General features: G+C 40.8%; 1 protein-coding gene across 2 annotated transcripts in view; it reads left to right on the top strand.

Annotated features, from left to right (window-relative positions):
• The window catches only part of bcam (basal cell adhesion molecule (Lutheran blood group)), a 55,197-nt gene extending 31,336 nt beyond the window's left edge, over positions 1 to 23,861 (top strand). Inside the window, exons 2-17 of one of the 2 annotated variants that reach the window (XM_020650361.2) lie at positions 4,439 to 4,563; positions 4,742 to 4,958; positions 6,882 to 6,955; positions 7,069 to 7,165; positions 7,280 to 7,462; positions 8,439 to 8,560; positions 8,720 to 8,861; positions 9,378 to 9,493; positions 12,269 to 12,410; positions 13,172 to 13,296; positions 14,049 to 14,190; positions 15,271 to 15,294; positions 15,886 to 15,918; positions 17,226 to 17,367; positions 18,292 to 18,391; positions 21,762 to 23,861. In XM_020650361.2, coding sequence (XP_020506017.1) covers positions 4,439 to 4,563; positions 4,742 to 4,958; positions 6,882 to 6,955; positions 7,069 to 7,165; positions 7,280 to 7,462; positions 8,439 to 8,560; positions 8,720 to 8,861; positions 9,378 to 9,493; positions 12,269 to 12,410; positions 13,172 to 13,296; positions 14,049 to 14,190; positions 15,271 to 15,294; positions 15,886 to 15,918; positions 17,226 to 17,367; positions 18,292 to 18,391; positions 21,762 to 21,764 — 1,787 coding nt within the window. In that variant the 3' untranslated portion in view covers positions 21,765 to 23,861. The remainder of the gene's footprint in view (positions 1 to 4,438; positions 4,564 to 4,741; positions 4,959 to 6,881; positions 6,956 to 7,068; positions 7,166 to 7,279; positions 7,463 to 8,438; positions 8,561 to 8,719; positions 8,862 to 9,377; positions 9,494 to 12,268; positions 12,411 to 13,171; positions 13,297 to 14,048; positions 14,191 to 15,270; positions 15,295 to 15,885; positions 15,919 to 17,225; positions 17,368 to 18,291; positions 18,392 to 21,761) is intronic. The other variant, XM_020650362.2, reaches the window with a different exon arrangement.
• The last annotated feature ends 1,255 nt before the right edge of the window (positions 23,862 to 25,116 follow it).

Here is a 25,116-nt window from a genome sequence, read left to right as displayed (position 1 = left end):
TGTGCACTGGGTATTAAAGAATGCTCTTTGAGAATGAGGGATGAAAAGGAGAGAGTCAGAGGGAGAAAAAGAGGCTCCTGGTTTTAATGTCCGGAATACAACAGTAGCAGTAGGTGAGGGGGGGGGAGAGAACTAGAAAGAAAAAAGAGGACAGGAGAGAGAGAGGATCCAGCTGGTTCCTTTCATAATAAGGGGCACCAGCTTGTGTGTGTAGGTGTGTGTGTATTGAAGAGAAAATGGGGGGGGGGGAGAAGAGAAAGAGATGCAGGCAGTAAGAAGAGTAATAAAAAGCAGACACACAGAGAGTATTGAAGATGGTTTCACATTAACTTTTCAGGAGATGTGGGACTGACACGATTCTCTGGCTCTCTTCTACTCTACCACGCTGCTTTGAATGCAGTCTTGGATCTTTTTTTTTTCTGCACACACTGTACTTAACCGAAGCTTTTTGGGGTGCTTCTGCTGCTCATAAATATCCCATGCATTATAGATTTACTGTAGGAGTGTGTGTGTGTGTGTGTTTGTGTGTGTGTGTGCAGGTCACAGTCTGACCGTCTCGTTCCCATCTGTCTTTCCACCCGGTCATGCACCCCATCACACACCACCTCACACACACTTTCCCTCTCTTTGGTTTAAATCCGATTAGCTGGCCTGCGTCAGCTAACGAGACCCCCATGAAGCTGGACCCCCACCCACCCGACTCTCCCACCTCTCTTTCTCTCTCTCTTTCTCTCTCTCGAACACACAAAGTGACCGCCAGCAGCCTGTGTCTCTAAGCACACAATCACACACCCTCAGAAACACACACACACTTGGATTGGACAGAGGACTCCCTAATTATGCCTTAATTGTCTGTCTCTGTCCCAGCAGCTGCCTCGTGTGTTAAGACACAGAGCAGCGGCTTGACTGATCACTCTGGACCAAAAACATATTGTGAACGACACTAAAATATGTGTGTGAGAGGGTGAAAAGGGTTAGGACAATAAAATTAAATGAGAGCTAGGGAGAGGAGAAACATTTGGTACAGATGGCCGGCCTCATTGTGTTCGCCGACAGTAGCTCTGTTTACATGACTGTTGTTCTAATAAAAACAAGTTAGTCCACTACTTAATTATGTAAAGATACAGAAAACTTCCAAGCATCCTCAGTAGATCGTTTTTGTCTGTGACTTATATTCACACATTCACACAGTCTGTCTTGGCTGATAGCAGTCGACTTCTATTCCCCCATAAGAGGCTAAATTTGGGCTCGCAGCTGCTCTAAAAGTGACGATTCAGCAGATTTCATTATATTCCATTATGCTGGCAAATTAGTGTCAGAGACTGAAAAATGAGCACAAAATGACACAATAAGAACACACAGCTGTTTCCACAGGAAGTGAATGCGATCTGTATTCAGTGACCTCCTACACAGCTAAAAATAAGCAGTCAGTAGATTTATTTCTCTCCATGGCTTTGTCTTCTACACTTCCTAATGTTTCACTTTTATTGTCTCTAAGTTAACTGTGTTGCTGTAGTTTGGCACAACAGTATTAAGCAAACTTCAAATATTAGCATGCTAGCTTGCTAAGTCTGTGTCTAAAGAGGATGCAACAAAATCTTGATTCCATTGTTTCCTATTTGAGCATCCTAACAGCCCGCGAGCGCCAGGCAATGCGTAGCATCGATTTATCTTGAGACCAGGTTTCTATTTTCATTCCTGTCACTCACATAGTCAAATGAAGAGGAATGATGGCGCTTGACAAGGCGCTGGGAGTCCTGATTTTTCCAGATTTTCTCGCTCAACATACCTTGTTAGCTTGTTTTAAAAGCGTTAGCGGCTTATCAATACAAAGCATCGCACTTCAGTGTCCCCCACCTTCAAAACGACAGCACTACTGTAAATGTCATATACTGTTTGAACGGGGACACTGAAATTCACAGCGCAGAAAAATTAACAGTTGGATACCTTGGATTCCTTGAATACCTCGGACAGCGAGGGGAATTTGGCTGTGTGATGGGAAGGGATATCTAATGCTCTTGTGCTTTTAGGACACTCTGTAACAGTGTAAATGTTAGCATACAGATTTTTAGCATGCAATATTTTTACAGAATTAGGCTACAATCTCACTATAGCTTGTTAGCATGCTAAAATGTGCCTAGGCTAGTTGTACTAACAAAAACGTTATCTTGTAAGCGTGCTTAATTTGCCATTAAAGAACAGCTGAGATCTGATGGAAACATTGCTGTTCTTTAGCCAATGCATGTAGCGTTATCGAGCTATGACGAAACAGTCTGGGGATTAATAAAGCTGTTAAAAATGATTCTATGAGTATTGGTACAAAATTCTTGGAAAAACATCCATTTTCTCTTTTCGATATTTCAGGCTATATCAGAGAAAGAGACCAATTGCCAAGTGACTGACCACCTGTTCTGTAGAAATGCCAAACCTGCTCAAAAACATGCTGCAATGCATACTGGATTCATTTTGCATCTTTATATCTGAAATTCATGTTGTTTTTAAAACCCAAAACTAGAGTTAAAATTCAAGTTCTCCCTGCATGTGCCAGGAAGTCCTTTGATTTAATGTGGTATGTAGTGTGTATTTTTCCCATGCACCACTTAACGAAACTCTTAAATCCTGAGTGCTGCCTAAAAGCACGGCGCTCGGTTTACTCACACATTCTTGTATGTTTGCTCGTCTGTCTGCTCTTTGGATTGGCGCAGAAACAGAGGCAGATTTTCTTTCGGGCTACTACATCCCTCTTACAAAGTTGGAACATGAAACTCGGTTTGTAAAACTAATGTTGTTTTGCCTCAGAGCTACTGAGCTAATGGAACAAAATATTTAGACAACGAGAGGGGGAGACTGGATAGGGATGAAGACGGCAAAATGAAATGAAATCGAGGAGCAGGGTAAGAATTGAGACAAGGGAAGTGAATAAGTATTGAAAGAGGAAGTGAAAGAACACAGAAGTGGGGAGAGACATGAGGTCTTTTCATCAAATGTCAACGCTTAGCCAACCCATGACCTCAGTGTGGTTTGTGGGTCAATCACAGCATCTGACCCTGGTGAGAAGTGTCTCAATAACACACATACACACCACTGTGTGTAATTTTTGACAGCTTTCCTATTATCTCCCCTATATGTACCCTTTGCCCTCTCTTCCGTCCACCCTGGGCTCTCTTTCTTCCTCGCAGCACAGTGATAACAAGGCGGTCATCCCCTGGCTCTGCTCCTCTCCCTCTCTATCGCTCTCTCTCTCTCAAGACGTTTTGAGCAAACAGCCTTTCATCTTCCCCGTCTTCATTTCCCTGCACTGTTATTAATACCAGCCTGTCAAACAAAATAGGATTCCCCAAAGTCCGTCGTCTCTCCCCTCTTGGCTGTATTGCACAACAAATAAATTATTGAAGCGTAGATTTTGTAGTCCAGAAGTTGATACCATGATTAATTCATGTTAGCGTACAGGGCTGGCTCGTTCATTAGCAGAGTACTGTGTATATCTAGGATTTAAATATTTAAAAAAAAGTGTAGATCTTTTGCTTTTGAATCTTACTTACTAAGCTGAATGTTTGGACTTTTTGCAGGATAGAAACATTTTGTATTTTACTCTCTCTTATCATGTTCATCCATTATTTACTCGACAAAAAAATTTGTGGTTTATTTCTGAGATAGCATTTAAGATAATAGACAGAAATCACAGGGATATGGGATTTTAGCTACTATGTTGTCCTACTTTGGCAAGCACTATGTTTTAAATAAGCTTGCTAAATAGTATAGTATAACCCCTCTTGCAGATACAACTCCGTCCTTTCGTGGCATTCCTTTTCCACACATTGTAGCCGCACACCAACACAGTGAACTCCACACAAGCCTTCATGTGTTACTGTAATGTGTGATTTATGGCATTGCATGTGCTGCAGTGACTTCATTAGCAGAAATGGAACTCCTGCCCCTCCCCGCCCCTCCTGCGTTTCTCCTCTGTAATATAATCTCCTTGTCACGTTGTTTCTTTCAAACTACATGTACAGAAAGTTAGAGCTTCCTATCCCCACAGGATCCAGTTTGGATCCAGTCTGTGCCCTAGCTACTTCTCGCCCATTGATATCTGGGACACTATGTGCATCCTAATGTGTCTGTTGAATGGAGAACACTGACAGTGACTGACTCGGGGGGGCCCTTAACAGTTTTCACTGCAGTTCAAACACCTTTTAAGGGAATACTAACACTTGTAGCTAGCTACTTTAGCAGATAGTGTCAGATGTAGTTAGAACTGAGAGCCAAAAAAACATATCAAAGCAACTTTCGTAGTGAGTGGAATCGATGCCCTGTGGTCAATTTAAATATTCTACACCCATATAACCTCCAAGACCTTACTGCCAGAACTTGTGGTTTCCTGTATCTGAGTCTTAAAAACTAATCTGTCTCTCTGTTTTTGTGTGTGTTTTCTTTACAGTTTGTAGTGGGACTGTTACAGTGAATGTGAATGCCAAAGTGGAAGTCCTTAAAGGAGAGACTGCCAAACTTCCCTGCACCTACACAGGGTCATCATCAAGCAACACAGTTGTTGAATGGTTCATTGTAAGTCATCTTTACATTTATTTCTGTAACGGTTTTTGAATATGTTATGTTTTTGAATATGTTATGTCTGCAATTAGCAACCTCAGGTCAAAGGTCTCGTGAGTTTTTCATTTTTTTAACTTCTACTCGTGTTTATCCTGTCCTCTTCTCTGCATCTCCCATCCGTGCATCCCTTCAGGAGGAGCAGGACACCAGGAAGCGTGTAGCTTTCCACTCTCAGGGTGGTGAAGGAAAAAGTGACGATGGCACCCCTCTGACCGGACGCGTCACAATCGGAGCGGACTCCACCTTGACCATCTCGTCAGTTCAACCCTCCGATGAGCTCGTCTTCTACTGCCAGGTCACCGCCGGCTCTGCTGGGGTTGGAGAAGCCGCCACTATGCTCAAAGTCTTCTGTGAGTCTTCAATTGCCCTTTGGCCTTTTTATATGACTTTAAAGTGACCTTTTCAAAGAGACCCCCCTCCCCACTTTCCCATCAGTTGGTGATGTGTGGAATTTATGACTTGTTTGTTGCTGTCAACGCGGTTAACGGTTTATGGCTTTAATCAGAACTGTGTGTGTGTGTGTGTGTGTGTGTGTTCACGCATACTTTCATTTAGCAGTGGCTTAATTGTACCTAATGCAATGTAATGCATTTTGCTGATTGCATTTCAAACATACTTTAAATAACTCCATGTAAAACCTCTTTAGAGATAAAGATTTAGTATCATTAATTATGATTAGCCACAATTTTCTACATTTCAAAAAGCATACAGGAGACTTAAACTACTATTTTTCCATCGTGTGCAGGATTTTTGGAGCCTTTTTTTCAGCCACTGGGATAACCAATTCCCCAGAGGTCAATTAACCACAATCTAATCAATCTTGACACAATTGATAAATACTTCAATCCCACCTGTCATGTCTCATATATATCACTTTAATAACAGTCTAGATTTATCACCAATGGCGCTGAAGGGGCTGACCCTTGGTGCAGGCTGCTGTGTCCTTGCCCTTTCCACAGCAAACCCCTTAGCAAACGTTCATTATACTTCAAACATTTGCTTTGCCAACCATAGTGAATCCAGTCATTTGCATTTGGGATTTGACTGATCGATCACTCCGTAGAGAGGAAGTTTGTTTCAAGAGAAAAGCAACAAAACAAAAAAAAACATTCTTTGGTCAAGTGTCCACTTGAAACAGAGCTCACAAGTTATTCATTAACGTTTACACACTCCGAGGCTCTGAGGTTTAAAGCTATCTCATAAAATGAGCTATTGATCGTGAATGGAGCCAGTCAGTGGTAGACAATACCTCAAAGCAGTGCTGTTTAACAAAGGCCTTTTTGGATGCACTTAATGCCCACAGATGTAAGAAAACAAGCTGTCTCACAAACCAGGAGTTATTCTTCGTCCACAATGGACCACTTGACTCATTTGGGGGATGAATGATAGTGCGTCTGTTCTGCTTTAACTTAACATGGGTGAGTTATGAGGTCTCTTGAGGGTCTGCCTGGGTGCTCTTCATCAGAAAAAATACATTAGATAGTACACACAGTATGACTACTTTAAAGAAACCCAATGTAACAGAATAAAAAAACTGTTTAAAGGAGAATATTTTGTCATTTTTAGAGTGTTTAGCCTCAAGAAACCAGCTTTGATTAGTCCCAGATATTTACTCTACGTCTAAATTACTTTGCATAAATGGATTTCACAGTTTAAAGAAGAGAATGGCTATAAAAAAAAACTAGCTTCAGCTGTTTTGGGAGCTGCAACAAACAAAGGCAAAAACAAAACAGAAATTGAGCAAGCTAGACGGAGAGAGGAATACCCATCTACTGTTTATTTTTATAAGCAGCCGACAGCTGCAGGCGGTGATAAGACGACCTTGCATGTGAACAAGTGAGTGAGGGGAACAAAGTAGAGAAAAGAGAGGGAACACTCACACCTGTGGCTGTGTGTGTGTGTGTGTGTGTGTGTGTGTGTGTGTGTGTGTGTGTGTGTGTGTGTGTGTGTGTGTGTGTGTGTGTGTGTGCATGTGTGTGTAAGCCAGAGAGGAGGTAGCGCTGTTTTTGCTTCTATTTTTTTGTTGTTATTTGACCCTTATCAGCTCATGTGAACCGGGTCACAGTGGAATACTGTGGAGCAGAATATTTACTGCTCCACTTAATTAGCAAGGTCAGCAGGCATGTGGGATGGTCTGCATGTGTGGAAGCGGAGTGTGTGAGTTTGTGTGTGCATGACTCCATGTTAAAGGTGTTCCTTCCAGTGAATCATAATGATATAATAATGATTTCCCCCTGCCCCCCTCCCTTCCTCCCTCCCTTTTCCTGCCTCAGTTGCTCCAGAGAAGCCTGAACTCACAAGGCCATCGAGTCAGGCCATCACTGCAGGAGAGACTACCAGCTCTGAGGTGTGCAGAAAATCTTAAGTGACAGTGTTTACAACCTTCATGTTTTCTGATTTTTATTGAGGCAGTGAAAACAAGTTTTTTAAAATTGGCTTCCGTTTGTCCACATATTTCAGATCGGTACCTGTGTGTCAAAAAATGGACATCCACAGCCAAGAATCATTTGGTTCAAGGATGGTCTGCCCCTGGCTGAAATCAAGGACAGGAAAGAGAGTACGGCTGTTTGTTTTAATTTCATGTAAAATCAAAATGTGATGAATGCAATTCCAATCAGAAGATAATCTGTATGCTTTGGCTCTTCCTTCCTCAATCCCTACTCTCTTTTAGAGACCTACATGATTCCCTCTGTAGTAAAGGAGGCCTCCGGTCTCTTGACCATCAAGAGCACCCTGTACATGCAGCCGACAAAAGCGGACAAAGACTCTGTGTTCCAGTGCACCGTGGAGTACAGCATGCTGGAAGGCCAGAACAAACAGAAGAAGTCAGACACCATCACAATTAATCTCAACTGTGAGTGGAGGGGGTGGGACATGAGTTTGGGTTTGTGGGGTCCACAGGTACTGGTAGGCTGATATTGCTACCTCTGGACAGACCCAGGCTAACTGTCTCCACGTGTTTTCAGTCTTTATGCAAAGCTAAGCTACCTGCAGGCAGTAGCTGTATATTTGGATTTGTTGATCTTCTCATCCAATTCTTGTCAAGACATTGCACTCAAATTTCAGGGACTTCAAACTGCAAGCTAGCCCCGTTGTCATCAAGGAACAGTTTGCTCTCAGAATTGTTTACAGTCTGCTGCTACAGGTGTAGGTGACCCAGACCGGGCTGATACAGGGTTGATGAGAAAAAGGGACAGATCATTGAGAAATCATAAAAATAATAATTTTCCTGATGTGCAGCGTCACTTTCCAAGCCTCCAGTTCACAATATTTTTTGCTGTTGTGTGTTTATCTGATCTGCTGTATTACTTCACAAGTCAATGAGCTATGACTGTGCAGGTATGTAAACCCTCACATGACCTGCACAAATGAATCATTAGTTCAAACCATGAAGATATGGTGGGACACTTTACACAGTGGGTATAACGTTTACAGCATTAGCATTTAGCATGCTAAAATGAGCAAATTGATAAACAGTACAAAGTCGGAATGTCATTACAACCACTAAGCCTTAGCATGGCTTAAAAGGCTGAAGACCTTTGATCTGCTTTAACGATTTATGTATGCATCTGTAAGACACTCTTCAATCGCCTCTTTTAGAATTTGATGTGGTAAACAAGCAGCTATCAGTGCTATCTCCCCTTCATGGATCTATTTCATATGTTACATGTTACATATCTTTAGTCAGCTAAAATGAGCTAAGGAAAATGATGGGAGTACAAAAACGACTGTATTCCTCTGGAATGTATTGCACATCTCTCATTGATGACACGCAGTATGACAGAGTAAATGTATTTTCACCTGTTTCATGTCTGTGCTCATCCATCTAGATCCCTCTGAGAAGGCGACCTTTTCCCTCCTCAGCACTGGTCCTGTCAAAGAGGGCGACTCTGTAACCATGAAGTGTGAGACTGATGGAAACCCTCAGCCAGAGTTTGACTTCACTAAAGATGTATGCTTGCGTTTCATGTTAATGTTTTCATGTGTTTTATAGACAGAGACACATCCTTATTCTGCTGTTTTCGTCTCTAGAACCTTTAAAAAATAAAATAAAATAAAATTTGTAGCTCTCCCACTCAGTTTTTCCTCTCTCCTCCTCCTTCTCCTCCAGGGTAAAGCAGTCAGCGGAGAGGGTGGTCTTCTAAAAATCAAATCTGTCAAACGCTCAGACGATGGCGTATACATGTGCACAGCAACAGATTTCGACAACCTGGAGGCTGACCTCACTGGAACTATCACCCTCACTGTCAATTGTGAGTCTGCCAAACAAAAAACTCAGACCGACACACAAAATTGCAGATGAAAGTAAAGACACAAGTCGAGTTTCCCATTTTGTTGTAAAAAATGTTTTTAATTGTGAATCAAAGAACGAACACGGGGAAAAAAGGGAATTAAGTTTAAATGGAATCCTTTCAGGAGGCCGAAATCCAATTCAATTTTTCACAGTTCATTTCTTTCTTTAATGTTTTCCCAACTGCTCTCTCTAATTTGATCTTATCACACACATAACATGGGGATGTACTACAAGTAGCATGGATCAGGCTTAGCTTGGCCTTAGAAATAGGCTTAACTTCAGGGAAGTGCATTAGCTTTTTACTTGCAATAAGAGCAAACTATTCAGCTGAGTACAGCTGTCCTAACCATCTTATTACATGGTTGTTAAAGAGATGAGAAGCTCTTTGATCGAAAAGAGAAACTTCCTGGAAGTCCCTCCAGATGTATTGAAAGACTGAAGTTTCATGTACCTGTCTCTGTTTCTTCGCTGTCAGATATCGACCCAGTGAGAGTGAGCCCTGCCGAGTCTCAGGTCGTCATGCTTGGAGAAAAGGTGCAGTGGATGTGTACGACCAAGGGCTCTGCCACGCACACCGTTCAATGGAAGAAGGTATGCTCAATCACTTTTCCTTATCTTCACTCCCTTTTCCTTTTCACTTTGATGGGAAAGTGGTCTATTTTTAAGAATGTATGCATGGAATTCTTTCTGAGCATTCCAAGATAACAGTTATTTTAAAAAGCAAACCCATCATTCCTACATATAAACACAACTATCTTGTTTATGTCTAAGACAGATAAATAACAAGAATGAAGTCCCTCCTGCAGCTCCTCATTTGGACATTATGTGATTCTGGTTTGGCTTCAACACTGATAGTTTTTATCTACATTTCTTTTCCTCACTGGATAAGGTGAACTATCATACAGTAACTTTGTGTGCAGCTGTTGTCCGACACTGCAGCCTTTTAACACAACAATCCTTCTTAAGACAGTTGTGGCCTATAGACAGAGGCTGCGTTGTGTTGTGTCCAATTGCAGCAACTGCCGTCAGACATGGCTGTTTGTTCCATTTTAAGAGGAAGTAAAGCAAAACACCAAGGCAAATTATACTGTTATTACACTGTTACACTGTTATTTATGATATTTTATCCTATGCTAATGACTTATCATGAAATGAATCATAAACCTTTAGAACTGTCAAACAAGTTCAGTAGAAATTAAGCCAATGCAGGAGTGCAAAAAAAGCTACAGTTCCTTGAGTGTCCACTTGAGGCTGTTTCCAAAAGTCAAGGAATCCCCATTAGGGTCCATATTAAAATGTCAATTTTTATAAAAGAAATAAACATGTTTGCAGCCTGATCTAAATGACCAAATGCACAGCCAACCTTCATTCTCTGGTGCCGCTCAGTTGCAGGAACATACAATGAAAAATAACTCAGTAGTCCATGTCGCACTCAGATACGAACCCGAGGAAGCTAAAGGCAAAACTTGTTGTTAGCTCACAATAAGGTGACAGTAAAACCCTTTTCACACATACAGAAATCTCTGAAAAAACTCCGGAGATTAGGCTACCCGGAGGGACTTCAGGGTATATGTGAACGCGAACAGCCGAATTTTTCGCGCAGATTTTTACCCGGAGTTTATCCTGCCGGACCCCTAGTATTTTATCTGCAGAAAGTCCAAGTGAGCTGATGTGAGAACGCAGCTGCACATACTCTGGAGGATTCACCTCGAGCTCACCTCGAGCCAATGGGACCCAGTGACGTTTATATACAGTGACTGCTGCACGGTGCATTAAGTGTCTGCACGCGATCACTACGATCTCCGTGCACGTAATTAAACAGCCGCTTTATGTTTTCTGTTTGTCAGTATGTTGTTCTCCGCTCTCTTGTGGATGTTCATGGATGGATGTGGATGTTGCTCATTCCATTGGACTACACATAGCATTGATATAAAGGCAAATATTCTCATTATAGCGTCGTGTAGCGGACGCTGTTGCGACGGCCGCTACTTGTTTTTTTACGTCACGTCTTACCTTGTGTAGCGGTTGTGTACTCTCTCTTGCGTTGTGTGATGAATCAGGCAAACACTTTCACTTGGCACCAGCACGCCGTTTAATCACGGAGACAGCATCGTGCAGACTGGCAAAGATACACGGGCTGCACCGCTTAAGTCTGCAGGGGCACCAGCAGAGGGCGCTCATGTTACACAGAGTCCCAGTGGATACTCATTAGAATGAATTATAAACAGTATTTAAACAATAAAAACAGTCAAATAAAGACATTCTATTCCAAGTAATGGCAAGTGGAATCATTAACTCCGTTGCACCCCCCCTTCCCTCTGACAGGGATAGTCCCCCGCTGTGAGGAGCATATGTGAACGGCTAGGTTGGGAGAATCTCCGGGTCAGGCCTCCTGTAATTATCTAGATATTATCCGGAGTGCATATGTGAAAACGGCTTAAAGTAATTTTCAGAGACCACTAATTTGTGTTTAAAAGGTGGCGTTTCTAGATTGACAATCGTTGTCGTTGTTCCAATATGGTGGCCGCTATTGGTGGGCCTCATTACACCCCTTTAGAAACCAATGACTGAAGGCCTTAGACTATGCCCATCTTTTATAAAATCTATGGTTATGAATGATTTCAGTCTAACAGTAGCAGCAGAACTCTTTTGTGTGACTCAAAACCTTTAAAATTTGCTGGATTGTTAAAAAATAAAAGATGAATTCAACTATTTTGAGTTTTTATACTGTACATAGCTAGTTAAAACTAATATTTCATTACAACAAAAAGCCCTCTTGGTTTGTATTTTCTGTGGACAAAACATAAAATATGAATCCATTTTCTCCAGTTAGCATACAGTACCAAAGAAAAGACGATTTGTTTACTCTTGTAGTCTTTTTGTAGAGACTCAGTACTCTAACACTGGAGAAATAGTTGATTGTTTTGATATTTGTCTTTATCTCTTCTCCTCCTCTTGTTATGTGCAGAGTGTTCCTCCAGTGTCAGGCCTGTTGTTGTAGCCTGTGTATCTATTGTTGTGTCTCCTGCGGGTGATAGAAACTCACCGGCTGCTGGTTTTCTTGGTAGAGATTGTCTTTGTTCTCAGTAAGACCAATTCCTATGAGAAGAATATGAGAGGAATTGTAAGAGACAGGTTCATCATGGCCGACTGACTCTGATTTGTTATCACAGTGTTTCTGAACAGTGTGTGTGTGTGTGTGTGTGTGTGTGTGAAGGCTGTGTTTCTGCTTTCCCAGCATAGCACACACTTCAAAACAGATTTAAAACGTTTCTTCTGCTCTCATGTTTACACACAGAAAGAAGCAAGAGAGAATAGAAGGATGAGTCTAAATGTGTGTATGTGTGCGTCTGTGTGTTCCTCCAGGGCTCAGAGGTGCTCTCTCAGGACGGCCTGCTGTCCATACAAGATGTTTCCTATGATAAAGCTGGAGAGTACATGTGTGTCGGAGCCGTACCATCCGTGCCAGGGCTGACATCTCAGGCTAGTGTCAACCTCACTGTCAAAGGTAACACACTCGTAAAAACATGTACACACAGACTCATTGACCCACATGCAGAGCACACCTCAGGAAAACCAAAAAAACTGACTTTAGAAAACGATTCAATCACGCCAAAATCTGCTTTGTTACATTTTAATTTTACTCTTGAAATAATAAACAACAATTGGTGTCAGGGTGTGTGCTGGGTATTGTTTCAGTCAGAGGAAGGAGGTTGAGTAGTGAGTGGATCCAACTGGTTGAAGGTGTGGTTTCCTGCATTCAATATGGGGTTGATCTATATCTACTGCACTATGTACTGTAAATGCACTAAATTTAAAAGTGTACGTTTCTGATCATTTAAATTCATTCAACTTCAAATATTTTATGAATATTTAAAACCAGTTTAAAACATAAGAATGCATTCTTCAGAGGAATAGACTGCTGGAAGATTTTTGAACAATATAAGCATACAAGTAGACTTCCCAGCATGCACTGTTTGAGAGTTGTTTTTTGCACATTGAAGATAGCAGAAAGGCGGGGGGGGGGGGGGGGGGTCTTTTCTGTATTTTATACAAGTTAAGCACATTTTACTTTAACATGCCAGATGCTGATTTAACTTTACAAGTTTTGTGAATGTAAGCCTGGATGTTTAATATTTCTATCACTAAAGATGACTTCTTCAACTGTTTCTCATTTCTTTAAGAGCAAGGGCGTTCATTTTATGAAGTTGAAATAGCCTGAAACAAATTGACAGTGTTTGAATAAGTGCTTTCTCACTCTCTTTCCAGGAAAGCCAATGATTGAGACCCCCGCTGTCGGAGAGGTGGGGAAGGAAGGAGACATGGTGACTCTGAAGTGCTCTGCCTATGGATCCCCTGCCCCTCAGTTCACCTGGAAGCCCTCAGGAAAACAAGTACGGCTGTGAAAACAAGCAAGACTAGCCAAGATAAAGACAAAACATATTATTACCTGATCTATTTCCTTTCATTGATTACAATTTACAGAAGTCGCTCTGTAAACACATGTAATTGCTACTTCCTAAAGTATTGAATGAAACACACATTTAACTGTATATACAGAAGTGAAGTTGAATTCCAAACAAACATAACTGCTGCTAAAATTGGGGTTGACTTTTTTGAAGTTTGAGGATTTGTCACGGCATCTGAATATCTATCTCTTGGTAGGCTGGCATATTAAACTTCAAAAGAAAGAAGTAAAGCTTCTTGCTGTGCAACAGAAAGTATTATTTACCCTAAATCTCATATTGATGTGATATGGTTGAAAAGAAAATTCCCTATGAAGACGCTACAGTGGGAACAGAGCTTTGAAATATACATTTTACTTGGGGAAAAAAGTGAAAATGAAAATATAACTTTGAAGATTCTGGTGGAAAAAAAAATCAGATAATTTCAGGAGCAAAGTGGCATGTATGTAAGATGAAAGTTCAGATATATTTAATCTTGCATGACTTAGAATTTCCAAAGAGCAGGTGTCAATGTATTAATGGGAATCATGAGCTCAAGTGTGGAATAACAGTCTCTTTAAAGTGACAACAATGATGGGAGTCAGACTTAAAAATCCCTGCAAAAAGTGTCAAATATACGCTAAAGATGATGAAGAACTATGTTGAAATTCACGTCACATTTTTCCTCCTTCCAATTCCAGTCCGTGTCAGTGGAAGGTAACAAGGTGGTGAGCACTGTGAGCCTACAAGCCACAGCCGAGGTCATGAAGGACGGGGTGACCTGCGAGGCCTCCAACACGCACGGAACAGATAGCAAGGCCTTCCTGGTATCTCTCAAACGAGGTCAGTTTCTGTAGATGACAGGAAAGATGAGGCTTCCTTATCTCGCCCTCTCCTTCACCTTTTTGTTTTATTCGCTGTCGGCTTTTGATGTTCATGTACAGAAATGTGTTTTGGCTTTGAGCCCATGAATTACATTTGATTTGAAGATGACAAGAATTGTGATTTTAGAACTTACTGATTTTTGAAGGTTGTAACTCACCCCGCCTGTCAGTGTTTGCATAGTGGAGACACAAAAATTAGTTCTACTAGCCTATATAGAGTTTGTCACTTATTTCAAAACCTTGAAGCTGCCAGGTGTGACATTTGTGAAGCTAACTAAGCTAAAAACGTCTGTTAACTTAAAATTACATGTTCGGAGAATTAAAAAAATATAGCATTTGGCCAGCAGACCTGAACTTGAAACTTGATAAAATGCAAAAGAACAATTTTAGAATATACTTGTATCTCAAAGTAAGTTATTCCAATAACAGTAGCAATAATTAATCACAGCTAGGTTAGCATTAGCATAAAATAGCCTCAAAGGCTAAACTGTGAATGTTAAACTTACATAGCTCTCCACATAAGGAGAAATAAGAAAGAAAAAATCACTACCTGGCAGTTTTCAGGTAAATGTACTACAATATTTGCCCCCTGGCTGTGCAATTCCTTCAAGTTATGCTATGGCTAATGTTGCTAAGTTCCTGTTTTGACTAAGCAGTGCTGAAGGCATGTCCTGGCAACTTATATATAGTACATGTTCAGCTTTTTAAGTCGCTTCTAAAAAGCTAAGCTTAAGGTTTAACAGTTTAATCAGATTTTGTTAGACCTAGCTTAGCACTAGTTTGTTGGCTACCAGCTAAAAACTAAGAACTTCAAAAGGACTTTCAGCTGACACAAGTTTCTTTTGCTTTTTCACTCGCACTGAGCCTGTACTCTAAACGCTATCTTCTTTCGCTAACTCTATCACTTGGAAATCATTGTAAACAAAATTTGGATTAACATGTACCGAATGCAAAGAAATACAGTTTTATATGCGCTTTAACTAGCACATTATCATGCAAGCTAAAACCTGCTTTCCCCCTCTGTTCTTTTCCCTTGCAGCAATTGACAACTCAGCCGACAGAGGTAGAGCCTTCTCCCTTCTCCTCCTCCTCTCCTCCCTTCTTCTCTCAGGACTCTTTTATGTACAGACCCTTTAATTTAGAAAATCCCCCCCCCCCCCATCCACCCATCTCCTTTTGCATTGGCCCCTCATCATACACAAACAAAATACACACAAACATACACACACACACACATCTCCCTCTGCTGTACTGTAATCTTGTATATTTGCCCTCTTGCTACCAAACACTGTGGATATTGTATATTGTTATTCTTCTTCTCTTGTCACCTTTGTATGATGTCTGTCCTATATTTTGTGGATGCTACTACAACTTTTTGTGGCCCCTAGGGGACAATAAAGGATTCTATTCTATTCTATTCCTTCCTTTCTTCTCTTTGCTTCCTCACTGTGTCTCCTTTTTAGTCACCTCTTCTTTCCGACTGCCTTCTTGTTTCTCGCTTTACCTTTATCGTTGTTTCCTCTCGTCGGGGTGCTGTGTGTGAGATATCCTAACCTTAGCTTTTGTGTGCATATGCTCTCAGTGAAATGTGTGCGGTGAAAGTTGCTTTGCCTTGCTATGCTACTCAGACTGAGAAACTCTCTTTCTCTCAAAGTGCTGCTCTCTGGAAACCCTGTGCTTACGTCAGGTCTGTATCGCTAACGCTCTTGACATGTGTATGGCGTCTGTCTACAACTGTAAGTCAGTGTGTGTATTGATGTCTGTGTGCACACACAGGTGAATGTATTTGTGTTTAAAAGAGCTAGTGTTTGTGTATCTGTACTTGTATCACTCTAGCTGAGAGGAGAGACTTAAGCTTATATTGGTTTAGGAAATATGCAGTCCATTACAAATTAAAGTTGGGAGATATATTAATCGTATATATTCTGATTAAACATCTGAAAAACCCTGACCTAATAATCTGGCTCAAGTAAACATTTAAGAAAATATAGGACACTGTGGACAGCGTCATCAACTAAGTCTTGTTCATCAGGACACCTTAGGATATTTTAGCAAGAAAATTTTGTGCACCAAATTTTCCTTGAGTCCTGTTGTCACCATGTTGTTGCCAGGTAACCAATGGAGACTACATAACATAAACCCGTGTAAAAACATTAAACAATTTGATGTAATGTGTAACTTAGTAACCTATAGGTGCTGGCAGATGGATTCTATTGTAGCTTTAGACAGAGCTAGCTTGTCCCCCTGCTTCCGGTCTTTATGCTAAGCTAAGCTAGCTACTCCAAGCTCAATTTTAAACACAGAGGTATCTCAGTGGGTTTGATTTTGCCTTCTTACTCCTGGAAAGAAAGGAAAGAAGTACACTTCACAAAATGTCAAATTAAATCAAGTAACAAAATATAACATTCTATTGGTCTGCAAAACACTTCAACTATTCTGGTGTCATGTCCTCACAAGTATAGTGATACAAGTGTAGGTGGATGGGTGAGTATGTTCAGTGTTGTTTTCTGGCTCTGGTCAGCTGTTTAGTATTATCTGTGAGTATTCAGGCCCCGTTTCTGGGTCCCATCACTTTTCAGCCATTGCATTCAAAAGATAGTCTAACCCCACATCCCAATCCCCACCTCCCAATTCTCCTTCTCTCCACCCATCTATCCATGCTACTATGCATTGTCTTCATCTGGAACTCATCCATCCCCATTCCCATCCCCATCCCAAACCTCTCCTCCCCATACCATTTCCCTCTGTACCCCAAATTAAATTATTTTCCTCCCCCTACCCTAACCCCCTCTTTTACCCCACAAATCAAAATAATCACTCTACACCCTTCATGATGCCCCCTCCGAATCAAAAATCACCCGATTCCCCTCCTCCCTCACTATAATCAATCCTTCACCCCCCCCCCCCAAACCCTTCCTCCCACCTCTGTCCATCCCACCAACCATCCACCCCAACATCCATCCCTCCATGTGTCCCTTCGTTGCGTCGCTGTAGCTGACAAACAGCAGGGAGGCTCCAGCGGGGTGGTGATAGCCGTGGTGGTGTGTGTTCTGCTGCTCCTGCTGCTGGTGGCCCTCATCTACTTCCTGAACAAGAAGAGCAAGCTGCCCTGCAGCAAGAAGGACAAGAAGGAAGTGTGAGTGGACAAGAGAGGAGTGAGGGAGGGAAGGGGGGACAGAAGGGATTAATGTTGACAGTAATTACCTCATGCGTCTCAATAACCACTTATTGGAAACAGCAATGTCTTCCTTTTGTTAGGATGTTCTTTGTGACAAAAATGACAAACAAACTCTTATGAATTAGATTCATTAGTGGTTCTATGAAAAACAATGATGATAAAACAAGTGAAGTAGGCTCAAGCTTGTAAATGGTCTTTTCATGACAATAAAGAGAGAAAAATGTGACTGAAAAATAGAAACTTCAATGTATCAAAGCATGAATGGTTAAATAAATCCACTAGAATTAAATGATGTGCACATTTCAAGCAGCTGAAAAAGCTCTCTAGGAAAAAATGCCAATTTCTCTACAAGTATCAGAGTCAAATCATTACAAAGCTGTTCAATTTAACTTTCTGCCAACCGTCTTGATTGCTCCATTTCTAAAAATTCTGCCAAGCAACATGTGACTTATCCCTAATGGCTTCCCCATTTTTCGAAAAAGCCATGTATTGGTGGAACAATCAGTTGTTTGGGCTTTAATTTACCCAGTACTTCTGGCAAACATTGACATAATGTGTTCAGAATAGAAGGATCATTTAGTTTATGCATTGTTAATAATGCTTTATTTCTAATAATTAAATATAACCACTCATGCCTCTCATGGAGAACAATCTGTCATCAGACTCTTTGAGTGAGCTTCTCTATAAGAAGAGAGTTTCATTGTAGTGTGTTTTCATTTTTAGCAAGGATATCTCAAAAGGCAGAGAGATTTGGCAAACTAGAAACAGACTCCTAGAAGTGAAGCAATATCCAAGGCAACCCAGTGTTCATCTTTATGTCTTGATCCACCAGTTGGCTCATAACTTTTTACATCTTCCTTGTTCTTCCTTTTCTCATTTTAGGGCCAGTGGAGAGGTGAACAACGACATCGTGGTGGAGATGAAGACAGACAAAGCCAACGAAGAAGCCGGTCTCCTCAACAAGAGACCGCCAACAGAACAGGTTAGCAACAGTTATAACTGATTGACTATGGTGCTTTAACATGTGTGTGACTTAAATGTCACATATTATACTCCATTTCAAGCAAGTTAAAATATCATCTCTTACAAGTTTCTTGCTAAAAATCCACTCTGATCCTGTATTTGATCATGCCTATAAACCCCTTTATTTCAGCCCTGCTCAGAACAGGCTGTTTCTGTGTCTGTAGCTTTAAATGCAAATAAGATGTCTCTGACCACGACCCTCTCTGGAAGGGCTTGGGTTGCTTGGGCTTTCTTGCAAAATGCCTTATTGTTTACGGTGAGAAGGCAGAACAAACACCTAGGTGAGGGAGTATCACCCACCTGGAGGAGGGGTTGCTGCCCTTTGTGATGTCATGAAGGGAAAATCTCCAAACGGCCTGTTTGCGCACACATTTTCTGAAAAGTGGAGCAGGTGAAAGACGGAGAGGATTGCCTTTCCTCACAATTGAGGGGTTTGTAAACAGACTAGGGACACATACTAATGTTAGAAAACATGGTAAAGCGTATATTGCTTAATATGTGACCTTTAAACTGTCTTTCACTTTGTAGTGCACAGTTATTGACTTGTTTCTATATTCATTTAAATGCCTCATGATGCTTTAGCCTGATTGTAATCAGGGACAAGTCAAAGACACTTCAAGCAGTAAGGATGTGGTGGTGAATAAAAACAAATTCACTCCTGATCTGAGGATGCATCTTAAACCCTTTTCACACATACGGAAATCTCCTGAAAAACTCTGGAGATTTGGCTACCCGGAGGTTCTTTAGGCTACGTGTGAACGCAAACAGCCGCATTTTTCTCGAATTTACCCGTAGTTTCTCCGGCCAGACCCCTAGTATTTTTTCCGCAGAATATCCGAGTGAGTTGATGTCTGAATGCGGCCGAATATACTCCGAAGATTTTCAATTCGAGCCAATGGGACCCGAGTGACGTTTATATAGTGACCGGCTAAAGTGTCTGCACGCGACCACTACGATCTCTGTGCACGTAATTAAACAGCTGCATTCTGTTTTCTGTTCGTCAGTATGTTGTTCTCCTCTCCATTGGACTACACATAGCATTGATATAAAGGCAAATATTCTCATTATAGCGTCGTGTAGCGGACTCTGTTGATTCGGCCGCTACTTCCGCGTTGTTTATTTATGTCACGTCTTACGTCGGGAAATCCCCCGCGCCCCCTCCCCTCTGACAGGGAAAGTCCCCCGCTGTGAGGAGCATATGTGAACGGCTAGTTCGGGAGAATCTCCGGAGAAGTCCTCCTGTAAATATCTAGATATTATCCGGAGTGCATATGTGAAAACGGCTTCACATAAAAAATAATTTTCTCGTTAGTCAGTGTTTGTTGTTTGTCGCATGCAGGCTCTAATAGCAGCAGATAGCAAGATACTCGGCCATATTCAAAGACTGCATTCATGTCATCTTGATTTTTTCTAACTTAGCTGGTAGATGTAGTAAAATGAAGTACATGTGAATTATCAGGAGGAGAAGACGCAAGCAATAGTAACATAAATGCACAATAAACTGATTTGTTGCAGCAGGACAAGCCTGGAAATGATCATGTAGACACAAACCCGCCTTCTAAGATCCTTCATGAGCGATAAGTTTGATGTAAAACCGAGCTTTACAGTGGGCAGAAATGTTTTTCAGATGAATCAGTCATGCTGATAGTTTGTCTCAAGTCAGTTTGAGTTCAAATGGAGCATGTTTCAAAAAGCTGTCCCTGCAGCCTAAATGACAGAGTGTGACAGCTGTACACAGTTATCTGAAAGTGTCCTCACAAATGTGTGCAACATTTCGCCAATAAATTTATGGAAGAGACAGATTTAATGTGAATGTAAAAGTCAGTTTAAGCAAGATTTGTTTCATGTGATTTCTAAAACTGCCGACAGCAAACTTCCTGACATTTCAGGATAGCAGAGAGACTGCAGACACATTTCACTTTGCTTTGAAAATGGATGAAAGAAGGAGATGTTAAAGTCGGCCTCTCCATATGCTACAAAGTGATGCTTCTTTCAAAAGATGTCATTAAAAAAATATCACTCTGTAAGCTGTCTTCTAAAAGGCTGCTGAGCTGCGAGCCATGGACAGTTTAAATTTTAACTGCAAAATTAAATCTTGGCTGTACATTTTTTACAACAGATTTATTTAGGAGAATATGTTAGTATACTAAGATATGGATGAAATGGCAATAGCTTCTGATGCTTACAGCTTCTAAAGCCAGCTGCAGAAGTATTTTAGTATTCTGTGATCAAATGTTTTATAACTTCTACATATCCCTTCTTCCATGCCAAATGTGAAAAGTGAACATCCATTCAGTTGCAGGAGGAAACAGCATTGTATGAAGCAGCCTGCATACCCCAGCAAGCTTCATTCAGTGTTATATAACACCTTTACTGTGTTAATTAGGTGTTTTCAGACCGAAGGAACTTTTTCATAGTTCTAGGAACTGTTGGAACGCTCCCCCTTTTTTATTGATTATGCACTGCAGGAACTATGAACTATTTTAGTTCCTAGAACGCCGTTTAGAGCAACCTTTTTAGCTCCTGCTTCAGAGTCGATACCGTGGTGGTGTGAATGTAGACAGAAAAGAAGTCCCCATGGTGTGTAGTTCTCAGGGAACTCCTTAGACAACCCCATAACTACATTTCTAGCCTGGTAGGGTTTGGTGGAAACTCACATAGTTCTTAAAAATGTACATAGTTCTGGGGGATAGTTCCTCCAGTGGAAACAGGGCTATAGTTCCTCTTCAAAAAGTCAAAAGAACTGTTTGGTCTGAAAACACCTTTTGTTCTTATTTTAAAGCTAAACCACTCTACAATGCAAATGGTGACCTACTGTTAATTATCTGCTTCGAGCAGGGAGTCGAACGATTGCAATACACAATGAATGAGGGCGAATTTTGATCGACATGCCCCCACACAGTCCTGAGAAATGATCTAAGCTGCAGAATAAGCTGTTTTTGAACGAGGTTTTCTGATAGTTATTAATGTTTATTTTTACTTAGAGTTTTGTAGATGCTTAATGATGAATTACATTTTGAAATCACATACGGATTTTTAAATTTCAAGGCAGGTTTCCATGGGCTGTGAACACAAGTGTGTGGAAGGCATGTTTTTATCAAGTTAAATATTATTCTTTATTGGATGTGCTTTGGAGAATGATTGAACCATGAATGCATACTTTTTTCTAAAAATAATATATCCAAAAATATTGGAGTCATGAACATCATTTAGCAGGTTTAGACATTTCTAATGGTTCTCTAATATTCTAATCAGTCACTACTGATTCATCTCTAATATCCTGCATATTTATATTGTTTTTGTGTTTTTTCTTCTCCTCTCTCTCACAGTGATGAAACAGGACAATGACAGAAAGCGACAGAGGGATGAAGGGAAGGAGGAGGACCATTATGAAGACAACAGGGCTATTTCTTATTTTGCTACACTAGACTGAAGGGGGGCAACAAGATGTGGAGCTTGGAGTTGGGGGTTTGTTATGTTAAGGGAGGGTGGGGGCACCATGTTTGGCATTGGTGTGCTTGTTTAATAACCTGTGGTAGACCTTCTTGGATGGAGTTTCTTTCCTTTTCCTTAAAGCTAAATTTACCATTAAAGATGAAAGTCCATCCATCAACGCTACCACAGGTTTAAAACCATACATGTGCAAAATGTGACAACACTGGATGCTGACATAATCATCTTTTATTCACCTAACACATCTTTGGTTGACTCCTCTGCAGAGTAGAACTGTACAGCGAGGTGTGTATGACACGATCCAAACACAGTGGCAGAATCTCTCTTATCTACCCCAAATGAAACACAAAATGCCATTAAGCCACTGTGTATATCGGGAGCGTGTGTGTACGTGTAAACATGACACAGAACCTCTACTCTGTCTGGGAGTCCGCACTTATATTCTGTGCTCTCTGTCGGGTATATTGGGATAAATTATCACGCGCTGCCATTCGGTTTTAAACACATCAGTAAAACATGATGATGATTTACGCTTTTAGCATTAAATCCCTTCAGCACACTGTTTGGCACACATTGCTGTAAACATTTTCACTCAAAGAAGCTCTGTGTTCGCTTTAGCGCTGTGTGTTTAATTACATTTTTTGCCACCTGTGAATGTTTATGTTCTTTTCATTTTCCAATATCCCTAATTAGCTTTCTGCAGAAACAGCCCAGGCTTTTATTAACGCCAATCTCTCCTCTAAGATTGCTTGCCTTTTTAAATCCAGCTAAAACGACTTCCAACGAGCAAGCTATTAGGTTGTACAAATTTGTTTTTGCCATTTCCAGCACACATGTATATTATGTCAGTACATTCACTTGTTTTCTTTTTTTTCCTCTGTGTGCTCTTGTTTTTCTCTGTAAATTCAAATACTGATTACCCTGTCTATCAAGCGTGCTAATGTGGAGCTCAGATTGTCTGTTGTAACTACGCTGCTGGCGTTGGACTGTGATTGCCACCACTTTTTCACAAGTCTTTTGCAGCCTTTCAGTCTCTTCTGTGGTTGAAACCAGTCCCCCGGCAAGCAGCAGCAGCTATGCTCAGAAGGCCCAATTATCATCAACTTTCACTTTAAAGTAGGTAGAATTGGGCATAACGGTCGACAATCACAAACTGTAGCCTGCTGTGTTGTTCTTTTCGCATGACGGCAAAATGAGACCTTCATGGTACGCGGCGTAGATCTCACAGATTCACCTGAAGAAGAAATCCCTGGCATTGGTTCACACTGGTTTGATCGAGCAGTGAATGGGAAGGTGTGGGAGGGATCTGGGGGTTATTGCTGGAGAATCTGATGTACTTTTTATTTTTACCAAATGAAAGTTTTGAGTGTCACAGCAGGAATGTTTCTGTGTTTAGGTACGCAATACTGGTGTTTTCTGTTTTCTGCTCTTACACTGTCCACGCCAGAGAGCTCTGATAGCGGGTTGACGTGCCCTTTTTGAACTTCGTTGAACACTGGAACCAATGGCCTTGATCTTTGTTAGAGGTCACCTCAAACCACTATCGCTTCCGAAAAGGCTCGTTTTTATTTTATTTTTTTAATGTCTGTCTACTGATTTTGCCATATTGACTGTTAGCAAACCTGGTGAAGATAGATAAGTGAATTTGGAGCATTCTTTTTTTATGTTTTATATATAAGATAACTTGTTTTTTTTTTTAGGGAGGGGATTCTTTTATTTTGGAACTACTGAGTTTTCTTTTTTTTTCCCATGCTTTTTCACTCGCTCTGAGAGAAGAGAGATTTTTTTTTCCTTTCGGATTTTGTAATAAGAAATTCTCAGTGCTTTTGACTTTTTTCTCTCTCTGTGCTGTATGCTGTATATTTTGTGGTACGCTGTTGTGAATTCTGTGGTGTGTTGATGTATCTTTTTTTTTGTTCCAGCTGTGTAGAATTTATAATGAAAAAAACCCCAAGAAAACCAATCACAACCCTGTATTCTGTGTTTTCACTCCAATTTTTTTTTTTTGCAATAGGCAATTTTTCAAAAGCCACTTAACAATTTTTCTTTTTTTGCGAGATCACCGTTATGTTTTGTCATTATCCTTAATGGGACTAGATTTGTTTTGAAATTTGCTGCGTTTGTGGAGACAACGTTGTATGGAAGCAAGAAAGTGTGCTATCTCCTACGATAAGGCTACTAAAACACTTACTCACCACTGAACATTATCTCTAAAAACTTCAAACTCCAGACCAAAAAGCGAAAAAAAATCAGACATCAAATTGGTTTTGATGTAATTCTCGCTTGTGTGCTTTTTTCTTCAGTTCCTAGAAGATGACATCTAACTGATTCCGAGTTTGCAGCAAAGTTTAATCTCTTTGATATCACCAGCGTTATGCAAATTCCCCCTCACATTGATTGATCCTCTCATTTGTTGTGACAGAACTGAGAAATCGAGGAAGCTCATGTTTTGCATCGATAACTGCTTAAGGGATCGGCTCACTGCCAACTTCACTTTCACTTTTAGAAATGAGCTGAAATGGAGCTATCAATCATCTGCAAACCGCTGTGTGGCTCTGTGCATAGATCAGTAAAAGTAAGTGGGATGACTCTTATTGATGCCAGTCATAATCATAATTGTTCATTTGCAAATTCATGAATCAAAATCAAACATTAATCAAGAGAACGGCAAAATACTTCCTCTAAAAATCTAAATGACCCTGCTTCATTCCCCACATCAAGTCTTCCCTCTTCTGTTATAGTTTACATAACAATATGTTCAGTATGTGACAATTAAAGCCCTACACCATGCACATACACAGGCTCTCTGGTTACGGGCCTATCAGCGACATTGCTCCTCCACACGCCCCTTTGCGCTGAAGACTCTCCATTAGGAAATTAAAGTCTCCCATCAATGTGACCTGGAGAAATCAATCTGTGCTCTGAATACAAACAAGCAAAGACATACACAAGCACTTAAGAGTGTATAGGCAGATGAAGGCAATTTATGTAAAGTATAAATTACAGAGTCAGTTCCGTCTCCTTCTTATGTGATTGAGCTGAGGATAAAATGTGAGCTTCTACAGAGGTTTTCAGAACCTGAAATCAAAGCTTTATGCGTTTGCTGTTTCACATGTTTTCCATACAAGGAAAAATGTACACTGATTTTCTACCAAAGAAATGTAGTACGCAAATATCAATGAGATAATAGATATGTACATGAAAAATGTAGCACTGTACACACAATGCACA

The sequence above is a fragment of the Labrus bergylta genome, chromosome 8, assembly GCF_963930695.1.
Source record: "Labrus bergylta chromosome 8, fLabBer1.1, whole genome shotgun sequence".
In the NCBI taxonomy this organism is placed as follows: Eukaryota; Metazoa; Chordata; class Actinopteri; order Labriformes; family Labridae; genus Labrus; species Labrus bergylta.
Note: the sequence above shows the minus strand (reverse complement) of the source record. Positions and strands in the feature narration are given on the sequence as shown.